Source organism: Salvelinus alpinus, chromosome 9 (assembly GCF_045679555.1).
Source record: "Salvelinus alpinus chromosome 9, SLU_Salpinus.1, whole genome shotgun sequence".
In the NCBI taxonomy this organism is placed as follows: domain Eukaryota; kingdom Metazoa; phylum Chordata; class Actinopteri; order Salmoniformes; family Salmonidae; genus Salvelinus; species Salvelinus alpinus.
Window position 1 is genome coordinate 59,828,694 of NC_092094.1, and position 17,835 is coordinate 59,846,528.

Here is a 17,835-nt window from a genome sequence, read left to right on the forward strand (position 1 = left end):
CTTCTATGATTACCTCCCCTATATCTGTCACTCCCTTTGGTTCTTTCCCCAGGCAGTATTAGTTATGTTTCTCATGTCCAGACGCTACTCTTGTTTTGTATTGTTCTATTTAGTATTAGATTCACCCCCTGTACTTACTTCCTGACCCCCAGCGTCTGCGTTACAGTCGCTGAATAACAAATAAACATTACCTAGTTAGCTTAGCATTTGTTGTATCCATCTTACGAGTTAAATTGGGCCTTCATGCAAAGGGGTATCCAAGGAAAGAGGGGGGCTGTAGTTGTCGGTTTCTTCCGTCTACAGTGGGGAGAATCTGGAGTAATGACTGGGCTCCTTCTCTTGTAGTTGTCCTCAGCTGCAAGGCATGCCTCTGCTTCTTCCACAGTATGGAACTCTTGGAGTGTTCCATTTTTCCTGATCTTCAGGATGGCTGGATATATCAGGAACCGGGGAAGTCCTCTTGCTGTAATCTATCGTTTGATGTGGTTGAAGGACTTCCTCTTCAGTGTGGTTTTGTTGCTGTAGTCTGGGTAGAATGCCAGATTGGATCTCCCATGTCTTGGTGGCCTCTCGAGGGCTCTGGTTCCCCGTAGAATATCCACTCGGTCCTCAGGGACGGCTACGGTTATTGCCATTTTAAATTCGGTGAGCCCGTTGAATTTCAATCTTCCTCCCTTTTAGCAATGGTGTCCATTTTTGCAGATTCACCTGAAGAAAACATTTTCGGTCAGAACCCTCTGCGGTTTCTTCCAGGCCCACCAGACGTATGTTCAGTGTCCTCTTTGTCTTCAAGCGACGTAATTTTCTCCCCCAGTTGCTTCACTGCATCTGGCTATGTTGGTGGCTATGTTGTCTGTAGCAGTCCTGGCGCTAACCTGCGTTTTGTTCCCCTGCTCCTCTCTGTTTCTTGCTCCTGTTGTTTTCTAGTCCTTCCCGGTTTTAGCCGTTCTGCCTGCCCTGACCCTGAGCCTGCCTGCCGTTCTGTACCCTTTGCTCCCTCTCTGGATTACTGACCCCTGCCTGCCTTTGACCTGTCATTTGCCTGCCCCTGTATTATAAATAAACTTGTTTCTTCGACACTGTCTGCATCTTGGTCATACCTGAAACATGGTAGTTTGAGAGTATTAAGATAGATGTGTTGGAAACTTCCACCATATCCTTAAGTGATTTAATTTCTCCCGAAAGCAGTTCCTCCAGTGATTCCTTAACTGCTTGTTTGACCATTGCCTGCATCAACGTTTGTTGATTCAGAGCCTTCAATGTGGCAGAGTTGGATGTATCCTCAATGGTCTTAGTTGGTGCAGTGTCTTTGTTTGGGACGCATTTAGGCTTCCCTGTGCCTCAGTTGAGTGTCCTCGGTTGCATAGGTCCACGTTATTAAGCATTTTGAAGGTTCAGAGGCCAGTTGCCAGGAATTTATTACGGATTTTGGTCTTTTGAGACAGTACTCAGAACTACACAAATCTCTGCCAAAAGGCCATCTGACAGTTTGTACAGAAATGATTCGGTTGTGCAAACCTACAGTTTCATCAGCTGTCCAGGTGAATGATCTCAGACGAGCACGCAGGTGAAGAAGCCGGAAGTGGAGGTCCTGGGCTTGTGTGGTTACACTTGGTTTGTAGTTGTGAGGCCGGTTTTACATATTGCAAAAATTATTTAAAACGACATTGGAGACATTGCTAATGGTAGAGAAATTTTAATTGATTTATCTAGAATTGGGATGGCGTGACTGGGAGGGCATCAGACACTCTTTCTGGGGTGTGCGTGGGGCCTCCACTCATCCCATTTCACCCCAAGTACACCCCCACCAGCCACTATACTTTAATTTATAAGGTAAAACAAACCAACTTAAGTGGTCTTTCTTCAAATGTATGTACAATGTATGTTTCCACATATCTATTTTTGTTACATCAGGTGAGGAGTTGGCGCTAAAAATCCATAGTACAAAGACGTACTTTGCTTTATTTCGTTTTTCTGTGCATTTTTTTTGTGTTTTGATACACGTCTGCTCAGCCCACATGCCCACACACTCTATATATATGTAATGTTTACAATAACTATGAATTTATACTATGATGATCCCATTCTAAGGAATGCCCACCGCTCTCATATACCATATCCGCGAAAAATGACTTAGTTCTTCAATGATAGATGGAACAGATAAGATTAACTTTGATTCTATACAAGTAAAGAACAACAAAATCCAACTTATCACATGGATTGTGCATGGGCTCCATGATGGGGTAAAAAAGCATATGGTTCTCGAACACTTAAAGTCAGCAGATGTTGTTAGCAGATGTGGTTTTCTTGCAAGAGTCAATGTACATAAACAAATTATAATTCTTGAACATTTAAAGAGGAGTCGGCCAAAAGGCACCTCAAGGACTCTCAGACCATGAGAAACAAGATTCTCTGGTCATGTTTTAAGTGTAAAAAGAACAATGACTCAATAACCCATGCCTTCTGGGAATGCTATGAAGTCCAAAAGTTGTGGGCGGAGCTAGAAAGTTGGCTGTCAGAAGTATTACAATGTAAACGTACTTTTAATCCATCTGTCTGCATATTTTAAGACATAGCATATGGGGGTGTAGTGAGATACCCAATGGACTGGACGATTCTCTTCTCATCACTCATCTTGAGAAACGTATACTAAAAACGTGGAAATCATTTAATCCACCATCATTAACACAATGGAAAAAACATATGATTTATTATTGAAATATTGAAATAGCATTGGTGACCTGCGAGACAGATAAAAATAAATTGGTACAATTTAAGGCCATTTTAAGGCAAACAATAATGCAGGCAATAGGAATGGGGGTGTGAGCATGCGGATCTGGGCAGATGAGATGTAGTCATTGTTTGTGTGCGTCTGTAAATTGATGTTCGTATATGTATGTTTGTATTTGGTGTAAAAAAAAATCATTAACAGTTTTTTTGTAAATTATATTATCAAAAAAATAAATTTTTAAAAGATTCACGCTTGGGGACCATTAGAGATATTTGAAACTCACGTGTGAAAAGGTTAAAGGATTCCGGATTCTCATCTGATTCTTGGATCCAACTGGGATTTCTGGGAAACCTGGGAATTTTGGGAAAGTTACTGAAATTTTGCGACCGTAGTCCTCCAATATTTTCCTAATCTTAATTTTGCACATGACCTTTGTATTCGGGTAAATCACTTATTGATGTAAATTTGTTTGCTTTGCATCCCAAGTGGCACCATATTCCCTATATAGTACTCTACTTTGACCAGCTCTTGTCAAAGGCGGTGCACCATAAAGGAGCAGGGAATTGCACCATAGAGGAGCAGGGAATTATGCACCATAAAGGAGCTTTATGCACTTTTATGCACCTTTATGCACCATAAAGGAGCAGGGAATTGAACTCTGGACTCCCGTGTACCAAGTGGCAACACTCACCACTATACTAAAACTACCCACTATGCTGTTTCCTCAGAGGGGGTAAGAATGAACCCGAACCAGAGCAGCCTGTTCCCAGGAAGGTGGCTATACGGAGACTGCCCTCTACAGACGACATAGATCCGGATGTACTGGACAGCATGCATTCTCTGGGCTGCTTCAGAGACAAGAACAAACTGATGAAGGACCTGCTCTCGGACGAGTGAGTAGTGAACGAGGGATGGATGGAGGGGTGAGGAGGGAGGAAGGGGGGGGCAAGGAGGGTGGAACAAAGGGGGGCGGGAGAGAGTGAGGAAAGACGGATGGAAGGGATGGGGAAGAGGGAGTGAGAAAGGATGGATGTGGGAGAAGTGAGGGAGGGAGGGAGGACAAATTAGGATATGGTGGGAGAACAGCGGGGGAAAGAAGATCAGAGAAAGGTGGATGGAGGAAGGAGACAAGATTAGATGAGATGATAGGGTGGTGGATGGTACAAAATGAGAAGGGACATAAGAGCGAGAAAGGACAGAAGAAGAGAGGAGAGGCCTATAAGGACATGAGCATAGAAGGCAGAGGAGAGGCGAAAGAGGGAAGGTTGGTGAATGGAGGTGTGAACATTGTGGAAGGTGAGCGGAGGAGAGGGAGAAAGGGAAGGGGGAGAGGGGGATTGTCTCTAAGCTCCAGAGGCCTTGGGTTCTTATGAAATCCTTTGAACCTGTTGCTTTGGATGTCAGCAGACATACATCGCTTTGCTGTTATCACATGACTTTGGCAGCAGTGCTTATACCACCTGCTGCACACCTCCGCGTGACAAGCTCCTGGGTCACACTGTTTCTGCACTGCAGGGTTTGTGTGTGTGTGAGTGCACGCGGGAGATAGAGAGATAGTGTGAATGTGTGTGTTTGTGCTCATGCGAATACCTTTAAGCATTTGTGATAGAGAGAGTGTAGTGTGTGTGTGTGCTTGTTTCACTGTTGGAGCATTTTAGAGCGTCACAAATAAAGCAAAGTGGCGATGCCTTTAGGGAAGGGGTTGTGTGTTGAGATTGTGTTACCTACGACCTCCCTAAGGGTCTGTGAAGGTTTCAGTATGCTTATCTGAAGGTTCAGTTATGATTCGCTGTGAAGGGCCCATGCAGCATCCCTAAAGTGACTTATTTCACATTTGAAGTGCACTTCAGTTTTCTGTTATCTCTCCTCTTCATTTTCCTTTCTCTCCCATTTTCTTATTTGCCCTCTCTCATTCGTTTCTCACCCTTTCCTCCGTCCTCTCCTCTCTTTCCTTACTCTTTCCTTTATTTTATTTCCCTTCTCTCCTCTCTGCTATTCTTATCATCTCGCCGCTCTATCTCTCCTCCTCTGGGTCTGAAAGCAAAAGAAAGTCGGAAGCGTTAATTGCATTTATTCTTCTTTTCTTTTTTTAGCTGAAGTTGCACGTCTTCAATCTATCGCCGCATTCCCCAGACCCTTCCGTTTTATATGCCATATTACAACCGGGGCTCTGAGTTTCACAGCCAGAGGAAATCGATCCTTCGTCTGGATAGGCCAGAAAATGTGACTTGTCGCTTCCTATGCAAATGAGGAGTCAGATTTCACATACTCCATTTCAGCTACGAGCGTAGAGTGGCATCTGAAACAGGACACTGAGCTCTTTCGCCGAGTGTACAGCATTTGATGTTGCACCGTTCACAGAGCATTCTGTACATGGAAATGTCAGAACAGGTCCAGAATATAAGGGCACAGGGCGAGACCCAGATGCAGACACAGGAGGCAGATGGTTAAAGTCCAAGATGTTTATTAACAATCCAAAAGAGGTAGGCAAGAGAATGGTCGTGGACAGGCAAAATGTCAAAACCTGTTCAGAGTTCCAGAGGTACAGAATGGCAGGCAGGCTCGAGGTCAGTGCAGGCAGAATGGTCAGGCAGGCAGGAATGAAGTCCAGAAAAACAGGCAAAGGTCAAAACTGGGAAGACTAGTAAAAGAAAATTGAAAAGCAGGAGCACGGGAAAAACACGCTGGTTGACTTGAACATACAAGACAGGAAACACAGGGATAAATACACCAGGGAAAATAAGCGACACCAGGAGGGGGTGGAGACAATCACAAGGACATGTGAAACAGATCAGGGCCTGACACAGAATCGCTCAACGTCCCCTAAATCAATAAATTTTCTGATTATTTTTATTTAACTGTTATATGGTCATTGCTGGAGCTGTTTCAATGTGCCAATTGTGTTTCAAAAAGACATGCGTGAAATTGATAGATGAATTAACTCAATGTGCATTGAAGACTTTGTACGTAATGAGCTTGGAGTGGCTGAATTTAAAATATATATACATATACAGTGCATTCGGAAAGTATTCAGACCCCTTGACTTTTTCCACATTTTGTTACATCACAGCCCTATTCTAAAATGTATTAAATTCCCTCATCAATCTACACACAATACCCCATAATGACAAAGCGAAAACAGGGTTTTAGACATTTTTGCAAATGTATAAAAATAAAAACAGAAATACTTTATTTGAATAAGTATTCAGACCCTTTGCTTTGAGACTTGAAATTGAGCTCAGGTGAATCCTGTTTCCATTGATCAACCTTGAGATGTTTCTACAACTTGATTGGAGTCCACCTGTGGTAAATTCAATTGATTGGACATGATTCGGAAAGGCACACACCTGTCTATATAAGGTCCCACAGTTGACAGTGCTTGTCAGAGCAAAAACCAAGACATGAGGTCAAAGGATAGGTTTAAAAAAAGATATATAAAATGTATTTTGATTTGTTCAACACTTTTTCGTTTACTACATGATTCCATATGTGTTATTTCATAGGTTTGATGTCTTCACTATTATTCTACAATGTAGAAAATAGTAAAAATAAAGAAAAACCCTTGAATGAGTAGGTGTGTCCAAACTCTTGACTGGTACTGTATATTCTTTTATTTTCTTTACTTTGATTTATACAGGGTGTCATTTGCAAGGGAGCCCTGTGAAACATGAACATACAATAAATAATATTAACACAATAAACACAACACGATTAAATAAAACATACATAACTATCACATCTCACCGTCATTACACTCGATCTAAACTGTCCAATGGAGACAAGCGAGTATAATTTCAAAGTGGCCTGTAGGTTATTCCATGAGCTGGGGACATAACATTTTTTATAATTTTTCCCCAGGTCAGTGGAGACCCTTGGGACCTCCAAAACCAGCCAGTCCAGAGAACAGGTCTGAAAATTGCTAGATGTCCAGTTAATACACAAGCGGAGGTAGTGGGGGAGTCTCTGAAGAACCACTGTATATACAAAAAGTAGCCAGTGCTGGGCCCTTCTGGTAGTCAGAGACTCCCAGTCAACAGAGCTATAGAAAATGCAGTGATGTGTACGAAAAATGTCCCCAGTGATAAAATGCAGTGCTGAATGATAGACTGAACCTAAAGGGTTTAAAGCAGAGGCTGTGCATGCAAGTACTGTAGATTGTATCACCATAATCAAGTACTGGGAGAAGAGTTGCTTGAACAAACGTCCTTCTACTTCCAAAGAGATGCAGGATTTATTTCTATGTATAAAAGAAACCAATCTTAATTTTTGTTTTTTATTTTTATTTATATTTGCTTAAGGTTTGGTTGTTGTTGTTGTTGCTGAACGTTGTTCCAACCCAGTTCTTCTCAAAAGAGAAGGTACGACTTTTGCTTGTTTGAACATTCATAATTTTATCGGTGTCTAGTGAGGTAATATAAAGTATGTTTTCGGCTGTCATGGAGCATGAAGTCTTTAAAGGAGTGACAGTTGCTCCATTGAGATTATTGGCTGCTATTAGCTATAAACTATTCGCTTTGGTTTATGTAGTATCAACCAACCTGATCCCCCACTTTTTTACTCAGATCAATCCCCCTTTTGTCGTCTTTCTTCTGCTCTGCAGAGATAACCAGGAGAAGATGATCTACTTCCTGCTGTTGGACCGTAAGGAGAGGTACCCCAGCCACGAGGACCAGAACCTGCCGCCACGCAACGAGATTGGTAAAATAAAATGACCAAGCCCCAAAGTCACAAGCAGTTGTAAAATCTATGTTGACGGGGAATCGTCTGTGTCAACTCTCGGAAATATATGAAAACCAAGCACTATGAGAAGAAGCCCTCCCCACCTGATTCAGCTCGTCAAGGGCTTGATAATTAGTTAAGTTAAATCAGGTGTGCTAGCTCTGGAATATATCAAATACATGGAATGACTGGGGAACCAGGGAGAGGATTGAGTGTCCGCTAACACACGTGCTTGACTGTCAAACTGCACTGTAGCTAGTGTGTGATCTTCTCTCTCTCTATCTATATATATCCTTTCTCCCCTCTCTATGTCTCACTCCCCCTCCTCTCCTCAGACCCCCCCAGGAAGCGTGTGGACTCCCCCATGCTGAACCGCCATGGCAAAAAGAGACCGGAGAGGAAGTCTATGGAGGTGCTGAGTGTCACAGACGGAGGCTCCCCCGTACCCGCCAGGAGGGCCATCGACATGACACAGCACGGACAGAGGTACACAAACACACAGGAACAGAGGTACACACACAACCACACCCACGCACAGACACACACATACAGCACACACACCATTTGAATGTGTTTGACCATGTTTCCCTATCCCATCACACCAGCACCCATCAACTCTGCACGGCATCATCGAGACACCATTAGTCGCTTACCATCTCCACTCTTCTATATTTTGGATATTGTACAAGTGCAATCCATTCACCATTTGTTTTATGCTCTGGATTGACAAGATAACGCAGTGTTCAGAGTGTAGCGAGGTTAGTGGTAAGATAGCAGACAGTAGGGCTAGTTCTGTCAGTGGGCAGTGTTGTGGTCTGACACACAAACATGCACACAAGCGCGCCACGCGCGCGCACACACCCACAGACCAACTGACAGATGGACGGACCAATGTCCAGTTTGTCTATGGGTTTGCATGTCATCAAGGCAAAGGGTGGCTATTTTGAAGAATCTCAAATATAAAATATATTTTGATTTGTTTAACACTACTTTGCTTACTACATGATACTATTTGTGTTATTTCATAGTTTCGATGTATTCACTATTATTCTACAATGTAGAAAATAGTCAAAATAAAGAAAAACCCTGGAATGAGTAGGTGTGTCCAAACTTTTGACTGGTGCAGTATGTGGATTTTACATTGGAAAGACCTGCACATTATTAAGAGGAAAAAATACATTTTAGTTTTACAGAAATTATAATTAACTGTAATTTGGATAACATCTGTTTTGGTCTTATTTTTTTTCAGATAGTATTATATACACACTGCATTCTGAAATCATTTAGACCCATTGACTTTTTCCACATTTTGTTAGGTTACAGCCTTATTCAAATATGTATTCAAATATTATTTTCCACTCATCAATCTACACACAATACCCCATAATGACAGAGCAAAAATAGCTTTTTAGAATTATTATTGAAATATCACATTTACGTAAGTATTTAGACCCTTTACCCAGTACTTTGTTGAAGCACCTTTGGCAGCGATTACAGCCTCGAGTCTTCTTGGGTATGACGCTACAAGCTTTGCACACCTGTATTTGGGGAGTTTTTCCCCATTTATCTCTGTAGATCCTCTCAAGCTCTGTCAGGTTGGATGGGGTGCTTTGCTGCACAGCTATTTTCAGGTATCTCCAGAGATGTTTGATCGGGTTAACGAAAGTAGAGAATCTTGTTTCTCATTGTCTGAGAGTCTTTAGGTGCCTTTTGGCAAACTCCAAGCGGGCTGTCATGTGCCTTTTACTGAGGAGTGGCTTCCGTCTGGCCACTCTACAAGAAAGGCCTGATTGGTGGAGTGCTGCAGAGATGGTTGCCCTTCTGGACGGTTCTCCCATCTCCACAAAAGATCTCTAGAGCCCTGTCAGAGTGACCATCGGGTTCTTGGTCACCTTCCTCACCAAGGCCCTTTGCCCCGATTGCTCAGTGTGGCCCGGTCGTCCAGCTCTAGGAAGAACATTTTTAGAAAAAAAACGAGTGACTAGCACTGAGATTGAACCCGCTATCCTCGCGGGTGTAACAAAAAACTGTCTTAAATGGTAACAAATCTGCCCAATTAGCTGTTCGCTTTCCATACACCCATTTATGTTGACACACATGTTTCGGCAGCTATGTTGAGTTTCAGTTACCCCTGACTCCTCTCTTGATTGATTTGGGCTCCTGACTGGTGCAGCGGTCTAAGGCCAACTGCATCTCTGTGCTAGAGGCGTCACTACAGACCCTGGTTCAATTCCAGGCTGTATCACAACCAGCTGTGATTAGGACGGCGCAGAAGGCGGCGCAGAATTGGCCCAGTGTTGTCTGAGTTAGGGTTTGGCCGGGGTAGGCCGTCTTTGTAAATAAGAATTTGTTCTTAACTGACTGACTAGTAAAATAGAAAATAAATAAAACATTTGATTTCAAAACCAGCCCCAAAGCTGATTTGTTTTTAGATTTAACCCCTCTCCCTAGCTGTACATCTTTCTCCCCTTATGACACGCATTACAGGGCTGAAGCTAAGATGAGCTGTGTATGGGGATAAGGATGTTGGTGAGAAAAGTCAGTGTGGGTTTCTGGTTTATCTATGTGTTGTGCTTTTTGTCATATCCTTGATTGAACAGTATTCTCTGCTGGGGGAGGTGTGTGGTTGTTAGTTTGTTAGTTTGTGCACAAACGTGTGCGTGCGTGCGCGTGTGTGAACGTAACTTTTTATCTCTCCCCGGCAGCAAACTTTTATCGACAGTTTTGAGAATCAGGAGTAACTTTACATCAGAGTGTGTCAGAAAGAAGACTGGCTTTGAAACATATGTTATGACAAGCCAATCTCGGCGTGTACACTGACGGAAGGGAAAGATAAGTATTTTGGAATGGAATGCATTTTAACTCAAGCTACATAGAAAATGTAAACCCCAGTCACTGTCCAGCATTATGTCATTATGTCTAGTTTGGTTCCCCAAAATTGTAAAACTTTTTTTCTTTCTTTCTTTTTTATTGACAAATATTGTAACACACATAGGGGTCAAATGTTATCATACAACGTAATACAATTTATTAATTCCACAACAGAATGACTGTATCTTCACAGCAATGGAAATCATAATTTTTCAGCTTTTGTGAATTATGTTTGAGTAGATTTGGAATACATGATTTGCAGTAGGTGTACCATGCAGATAATATGGTACATATTATAGTATAATCTGGATATTTTTCTTACATGAATGACCAATCCATCTTATATATAATAAAGGAGAATGGGCTGAAAAATCGCAGAATGAAAAACACAGCTTCGTCTTAATCCTGAAGGTGTGCGAGGAGAAATTGAGGAGAGGTTGATTGATTGAATTTATTAGACCATTTGTTTTTAAAAAATACATAAGGGCGCTTCAGCCGGTGATGCCTCCACATACAAGTTTTTTAATCATCAAGGATAACACAATATAGCTTAAAAGCTTATTTCCATTGTGGTCCTTTTAAAAAGGGAAGGGGAGGCAGCAAGGTTAGGCGGAAATTGAAGCGACAAGAAACAATGACAGACAAAATTGTTGTTTGTTATTTAACATGAGATTGTAAGTACAATTCCCTTTCCTAATAAACCACTATGGACAGGTACATCTCCCTTGTTAATAATATGGGGGAAAATATATCCCTGTAATATATAAATGTATGTTTTTTTTTGTTTCGTTGTCACGATCGTTAGAATAACTGGACCAAAGCGCAGCGTGATCTGGGTTCCACATCTTTTTATTACGAGGTGAAACTCACAGCAAAACAAAATATCTCAAAACGAAACGTGACGCTAACAATAGTGCTAACAGGGACCTCTACATAGACAAGATCCCACAAAGCACAAAGGGGAAATTGCTGCCTAAATATGATCCCCAATCAGAGACAACGACAAACAGCTGCCTCTGATTGGGAACCATACCTGGCCAACATAGAAACATAATCACCTAGATGGCACACCCTAGTCACACCCCAACCTAACAAACATAGAGAATAAAAAGCTCTCTATGGTCAGGGCGTGACATTCGTTCCGCCATTTCTTATGTATAGCATTGCCCTGAGGAGGCGATTGAGTGTGTTGGACTGATGTTAAAGTTCCCTTAATATGAATATACACAAAAGTAACCACAAATAAAAAAAACTGTGTCATCAAGCACAAATAGACCTCGGTCTTGTTTATTAGGGGACACAATGTTTTAAATGCTTAGCAACATTTTGCAGAGGAGAATGAAAATGTACTTTTCTTATTGGTTGGACAAATCCACCAGGTCCCTCTTCTGTCAGTTTTCTTCCATTTGGTGCCGAATGAACATGACCCATGTCTTGGTTCATTTGGAGGTTTGTTGGGGTGAATAGTGAATATTAGCATTCACTCCGTGTCAGAGTTATGGAGAAAAAGAGCTAGATAAGGAGAGAATGAGACAGAGAAAGGGTAGCTAGAAGACTCTTTTCCCACTTTCCTTGAGGTCCCAAGTCCCCTCAACTCGAACTCTCACTCACACATGCACACGTACACAGACAGACAGACAGACACAAACAAACACAGCCCTCAATATTTCGGACCCCCTTGTCTCAGACCTCCTTTGGTCCTATTACCACTGGCCATTTACTTTGGTTCCGTTGTGTTTTTGAAGACTCCATGCCCCCTTCTCAGAACCTCTTGTACTCATTCCATCCCCCACAGTGGACCACTGCACCCCTGTGGATGTGTTGGATGGACCTCAGATGCAGCGATTTGTCACATACATATACAGTGGGGAGAACAAGTATTTGATACACTGCCGATTTTGCAGGTTTTCCTACTTACAAAGCATGTAGAGGTCTGTCATTTTTATCATAGGTACACTTCGACTGTGAGAGACGGAATCTAAAACAAAAATCCAGAAAATCACATTGTATGATTTTTAAGTAATTAATTTGCATTTTATTGCATGACATAAGTATTTGATCACCTACCAACCAGTAAGAATTCCGGCTCTCACAGACCTGTTCGTTTTTCTTTAAGAAGCCCTCCTGTTCTCCACTCATTACCTGTATTAACTGCACCTGTTTGAACTCGTTACCTGTATAAAAGACACCTGTCCACACACTCAATCAAACAGACTCCAACCTCTCCACAATGGCCAAGACCAGAGAGCTGTGTAAGGACATCAGGGATAAATTGTAGACCTGTACAAGGCTGGGATGGGCTACAGGACAATAGCCAAGCAGCTTGGTGAGAAGGCAACAACTGTTGGCACAATTATTAGAAAATGGAAGAAGTTCAAGATGACGGTCAATCACCCTCGGTCTGGGGCTCCATGCAAGATCTCACCTCGTGGGGCATCAATGATCATGAGGAATGTGAGGGATCAGCCCAGAACTACACGGCAGGACCTGGTCAATGACCTGAAGAGAGCTGGGACCACAGTCTCAAAGAAAACCATTAGTAACACACTACGCCGTCATGGATTAAAATCCTGCAGCGCATGCAAGGTCCCCCTGCTCAAGCCAGCGCATGTCCAGGCCCGTCTGAAGTTTGCCAATGACCATCTGGATGATCCAGAGGAGGAATGGGAGAAGGTCATGTGGTCTGATGAGACAAAAATAGAGCTTTTTGCTCTAAACTCCACTCGCCGTGTTTGGAGGAATAGAAGGATGAGTACAACCCCAAGAACACCATCCCAACCGTGAAGCATGGAGGTGGAAACATCATTCTTTGGGGATGCTTTTCTGCAAAGGGGACAGGACGACTGCACCGTATTGAGGGGAGGATGGATGGGGCCATGTATCGCGAGATCTTGACCAACAACCTCCTTCCCTCAGTAAGAGCATTGAAGATGGGTCGTGGCTGGGTCTTCCAGCATGACAACGACCCGAAACACACAGCCAGGGCAACTAAGGAGTGGCTCCGTAAGAAGCATCTCAAGGTCCTGGAGTGGCCTAGCCAGTCTCCAGACCTGAACCCAATAGAAAATCTTTGGAGGGAGCCGAAAGTCCGTATTGCCCAGCGACAGCCCCGAAACCTGAAGGATCTGGAGAAGGTCTGTATAGAGGAGTGGGCCAAAATCCCTGCTGCAGTGTGTGCAAACCTGGTCAAGAACTACAGGAAACGTATGATCTCTGTAATTGCAAACTAAGGTTTCTGTACCAAATATTCAGTTCTGCTTTTCTGATGTATCAAATACTTATGTCATGCAATAAAATGCAAATTAATTACTTAAAAATCATACAATGTGATTTTCTGGATTTTTGTTTTAGATTCCTTCTCTCACAGTTGAAGTGTACCTATGATAAAAATTACAGACCTCTACATGCTTTGTAAGTAGGAAAACCTGCAAAATTGTCAGTGTATCAAATACTTGTTCTCCCCACTGTATACACACACACACACCTCCACAAAGAGTGTATGGGAAAAGTTTGGACTTGAGGAGTTTCCCAGACAAGGCATCAGTACAAACCCCAGCCACACACACACACATTCTTTCTCCAGTATAAGCCCTAGCTCTCCATACAGGGGCCCTTTGTTTCCATTTGGGAAATGACAGATTATTGGTTCTGTCATTGGGTTTTTTTCACAAAATTTTACAATTCCAGGTTGTAAGGCAACAAAATAAGAAACATTCCAAGGGGGTGAATACTTTCGCAACCCACTGTATATGGTTATAGTTGATGAAAGGGTTGCAGAATGTGAACATAGGCTATAATGAACATGTGAAATTTGGTTTGGTGTCTCTAGCTTGAACGATTCAAGAGTTACTGTTGGTTGGTTATTTTATGCAAATGTATGCCCATTTATATAATTGTAGTTGATAAACATTTTTAATAATTTTTATTTAGCATAGCCTAAACATGTGAAATTTGGTTTGGTGTCTCTAGCTTGAATGATTCAAGAGTTACTGTTGGTGAGTTATTTTATGCAAATGTATATAATTTAAAAAATAATTTGAAGTTAGGATAGCCTGAAAATGTGAAAGTTGGTTTTATCTAAGCTTGAACGTTATGTTATGCTAATTTATGCAGCTGTATATAATTATAGTTGATCAAAGTTTTTAAGAATTTTAATTTCCTAGACTGAACAAGAGAAAGTTGGTGTCTCTAGCTTGAACGGTTCAAGAGTTACTGTTGGTGAGTTATTTTATGCAATTGTAATACTTATACAGTGGGGAGAACAAGTATTTGATACACTGCCGATTTTGCAGGTTTTCCTACTTACAAAGCATGTAGAGGTCTGTAATTTTTATCATAGGTACACTTCAACTGTGAGAGACGGAATCTAAAACAAAAATCCAGAAAATCACATTGTATGATTTTTAAATAATTAATTTGCATTTTATTGCATGACATAAGTATTTGATCACCTACCAACCAGTAAGAATTCCGGCTCTCACAGACCTGTTAGTTTTTCTTTAAGAAGCCCTCCTGTTCTCCACTCATTACCTGTATTAACTGCACCTGTTTGAACTCGTTACCTGTATAAAAGACACCTGTCCACACACAATCAAACAGATTCCAACCTCTCCACAATGGCCAAGACCAGAGAGCTGTGTAAGGACATCAGGGATACAATTGTAGACCTGCACAAGGCTGGGATGGGCTACAGGACAATAGGCAAGCAGCTTGGTGAGAAGGAAACAACTGTTGGCGCAATTATTAGAAAATGGAAGAAGTTCAAGATGACGGTCAATCACCCTCGGTCTGGGGCTCCATGCAAGATTTCACCTCGTGGGGCATCAATGATCATGAGGAAGGTGAGGGATCAGCCCAGAACTACACGGCAGGACCTGGTCAATGACCTGAAGAGAGCTGGGACCACAGTCTCAAAGAAAACCATTAGTAACACACTACGCCGTCATGGATTAAAATCCTGCAGCGCACGCAAGGTCCCCCTGCTTAAGCCAGTGCATGTCCAGGCCTGTCTGAAGTTTGCCAATGACCATCTGGATGATCCAGAGGAGGAATGGGAGAAGGTCATGTGGTCTGATGAGACAAAAATAGAGCTTTTTGGTCTAACTCCACTCGCCGTGTTTGGAGGAAGAAGAAGTATGAGTACAACCCCAAGAACACCATCCCAACCGTGAAGCATGGAGGTGGAAACATCATTCTTTGGGGATGCTTTTCTGCAAAGGGGACAGGACGACTGCACCGTATTGAGGGGAGGATGGATGGGGCCATGTATCGCGAGATCTTGGCCAACAACCTCCTTCCCTCAGTAAGAGCATTGAAGATGGGTCGTGGCTGGGTCTTCCAGCATGACAACGACACGAAGCACACAGCCATGGCAACTAAGGAGTGGCTCCGTAAGAAGCATCTCAAGGTCCTGGAGTGGCCTAGCCAGTCTCCAGACCTGAACCCAATAGAAAATCTTTGGAGGGAGCTGAAAGTCCGTATTGCCCAGCGACAGCCCCGAAACCTGAAGGATCTGGAGAAGATCTGTAGGGAGGAGTGGGCCAAAATCCCTGCTGCAGTGTGTGCAAACCTAGTCAAGAACTACAGGAAACGTATGATCTCTGTAATTGCAAACAAAGGTTTCTGTACCAAATATTAAGTTCTGCTTTTCTGATGTATCAAATACTTATGTCATGCAATAAAATGCAAATTAATTACTTAAAAATCATACAATGTGATTTTCTGGATTTTTGTTTTAGATTCCGTCTCTCATAGTTGAAGTGTACCTATGATAAAAATTACAGACCTCTACATGCTTTGTAAGTAGGAAAACCTGCAAAATCGGGAGTGTATCAAATACTTGTTCTCCCCACTGTATATGATCAATGTTTTTAATAATTGGAAGTTAAGATAACCTGAACATGTGGTAGTTGGTTTGGTGTCTCTAGCTTGAATAGTTCAAGCGTTACTGGTTGTGAGTCATTTTATGCTAATTTATACTAATTATAGTTGATTAAAGTGTTCACGGATTTGAAGTTAGGATAGAACTGAAAATTAGGACGTTGGTTTAGTAACTTTAGCTTGAAGGGTTTAAGAGTTACTGTTGGTGATTTACTTTATGCAGAGTTGTGCACATTTTTATAAGTATAGTTAATAAACAAATTTAGGATAGCCTGAACATGAGAACGTTGGTTTGGAGTCTCTTGCTTGAATGGTTCAAGAGTTACTGTTGGAGGGTTATTTTATGCATATGTGTGCAATGTAATATGGTTATAGTAAATGAAAGGTTTTCAGAATTTGAACATAGGATAGCATGAACATGAAAATGTTGGTTTGGTGTCTCTATCTTGAATGGGTCAAGAGTTACTGTGGGTTGGTTATTTTATGCAAATGTATATTATTATAATTAATTTATAGAATTATAGTTGGTAAACATTTTTAAGAATTAAAGTTATGATAGCCTAAACATGAGGAAATTGCTATAATATCTCTAGCTTGAACAGTTTAATAATTAGTGTTAGTGATTTATTTTATGCAAATGTGTGCACATTTATATAATTATAGTTGATACACATTTTAACCTTAGCCTAAACATGTGACATTTGGTTTTGTGTCTCTAGCTCCATGAGGTAGTCACCTGGAATGCATTTCAATTAACAGATGTGCATGTTAATTTGTGGAATTTCTTTCCTTTTAACGCGTTTGAGCTAATCAGCTGCGTTGTGACAATCTAGGGGTGGTATACAGATGACAGTCCTATTTGGTCAAAGACCAAGTCCATATTATGGCAAGAAACACTAAAATAAGCAAAGAGAAATGACAGTCATTACTTTAAGACATTGAAGGTCAGTAAATCTGGAAAATTTCAATAAGTTTGTAAGTTTCTTCAAGTGCAGTCGCAAAAACCATCATGCGCTAAGATGAAACTGGCTCTCATGAGGACCGCCACAGGAAAGGAAGACCCAGAGTTACCTCTGCTGTAGAGGATAAATTCATTAGAGTTAACTGCACCTCAGTTTCCAGACCAAAAAAATGCTTCACAGAGTTCAGAGGAGACTACATGAATCAGGCCTTCATGGTCGAATTTCTGCAAAGAAACAACTACTAAAGGACACCAGTAATAAGAAGAGACTAGCTTGGGCCAAGAAACACAAGCAATGAACATTAGACCGGTGGAAAACTGTCCTTTGGTCTGATGAGTCCAAATTTGAGATTTTTGGTTTCGGATGATCTCTGCATGTGTGGTTCTCACTGTGAAGCATGGAGGAGGAGGTGTGATGGTGTGGGGGTGCTTTGCTGGTGACACTGTCTGTGATTTATTTAGAATTCAAGGCACACTTAAGAGGGATATGCTATCCCATCTGGTTTGTGCTTAGTGGGACTATCATTTGTTTTTCAACAGGACAATGACCCAACACATCTCCAGACTATTCCAGTGCTCCAGTTGTCTAGATAGATGTGTATGGTTAGCACCTTTTTTTTAATCTCTCCATATTTTTCTTTCTAGACAAACAATCCTTTATCTGATTTCCCTG

At 41.8% G+C, this 17,835-nt stretch overlaps 1 protein-coding gene across 5 annotated transcripts in view; it reads left to right on the plus strand.

The window, feature by feature from the left end:
- Positions 1 to 17,835, plus strand: part of brsk2a (BR serine/threonine kinase 2a) — a 463,611-nt gene that overhangs the window by 402,895 nt on the left and 42,881 nt on the right. For 3 of the 5 annotated variants that reach the window (XM_071326834.1, XM_071326833.1, XM_071326836.1), the window contains exons 10-12: positions 3,460 to 3,624; positions 7,332 to 7,429; positions 7,786 to 7,960. In XM_071326834.1, coding sequence (XP_071182935.1) covers positions 3,460 to 3,624; positions 7,332 to 7,429; positions 7,786 to 7,960 — 438 coding nt within the window. The remainder of the gene's footprint in view (positions 1 to 3,459; positions 3,625 to 7,331; positions 7,430 to 7,785; positions 7,961 to 17,835) is intronic. The other 2 variants (XM_071326832.1, XM_071326835.1) reach the window with 1 other exon arrangement.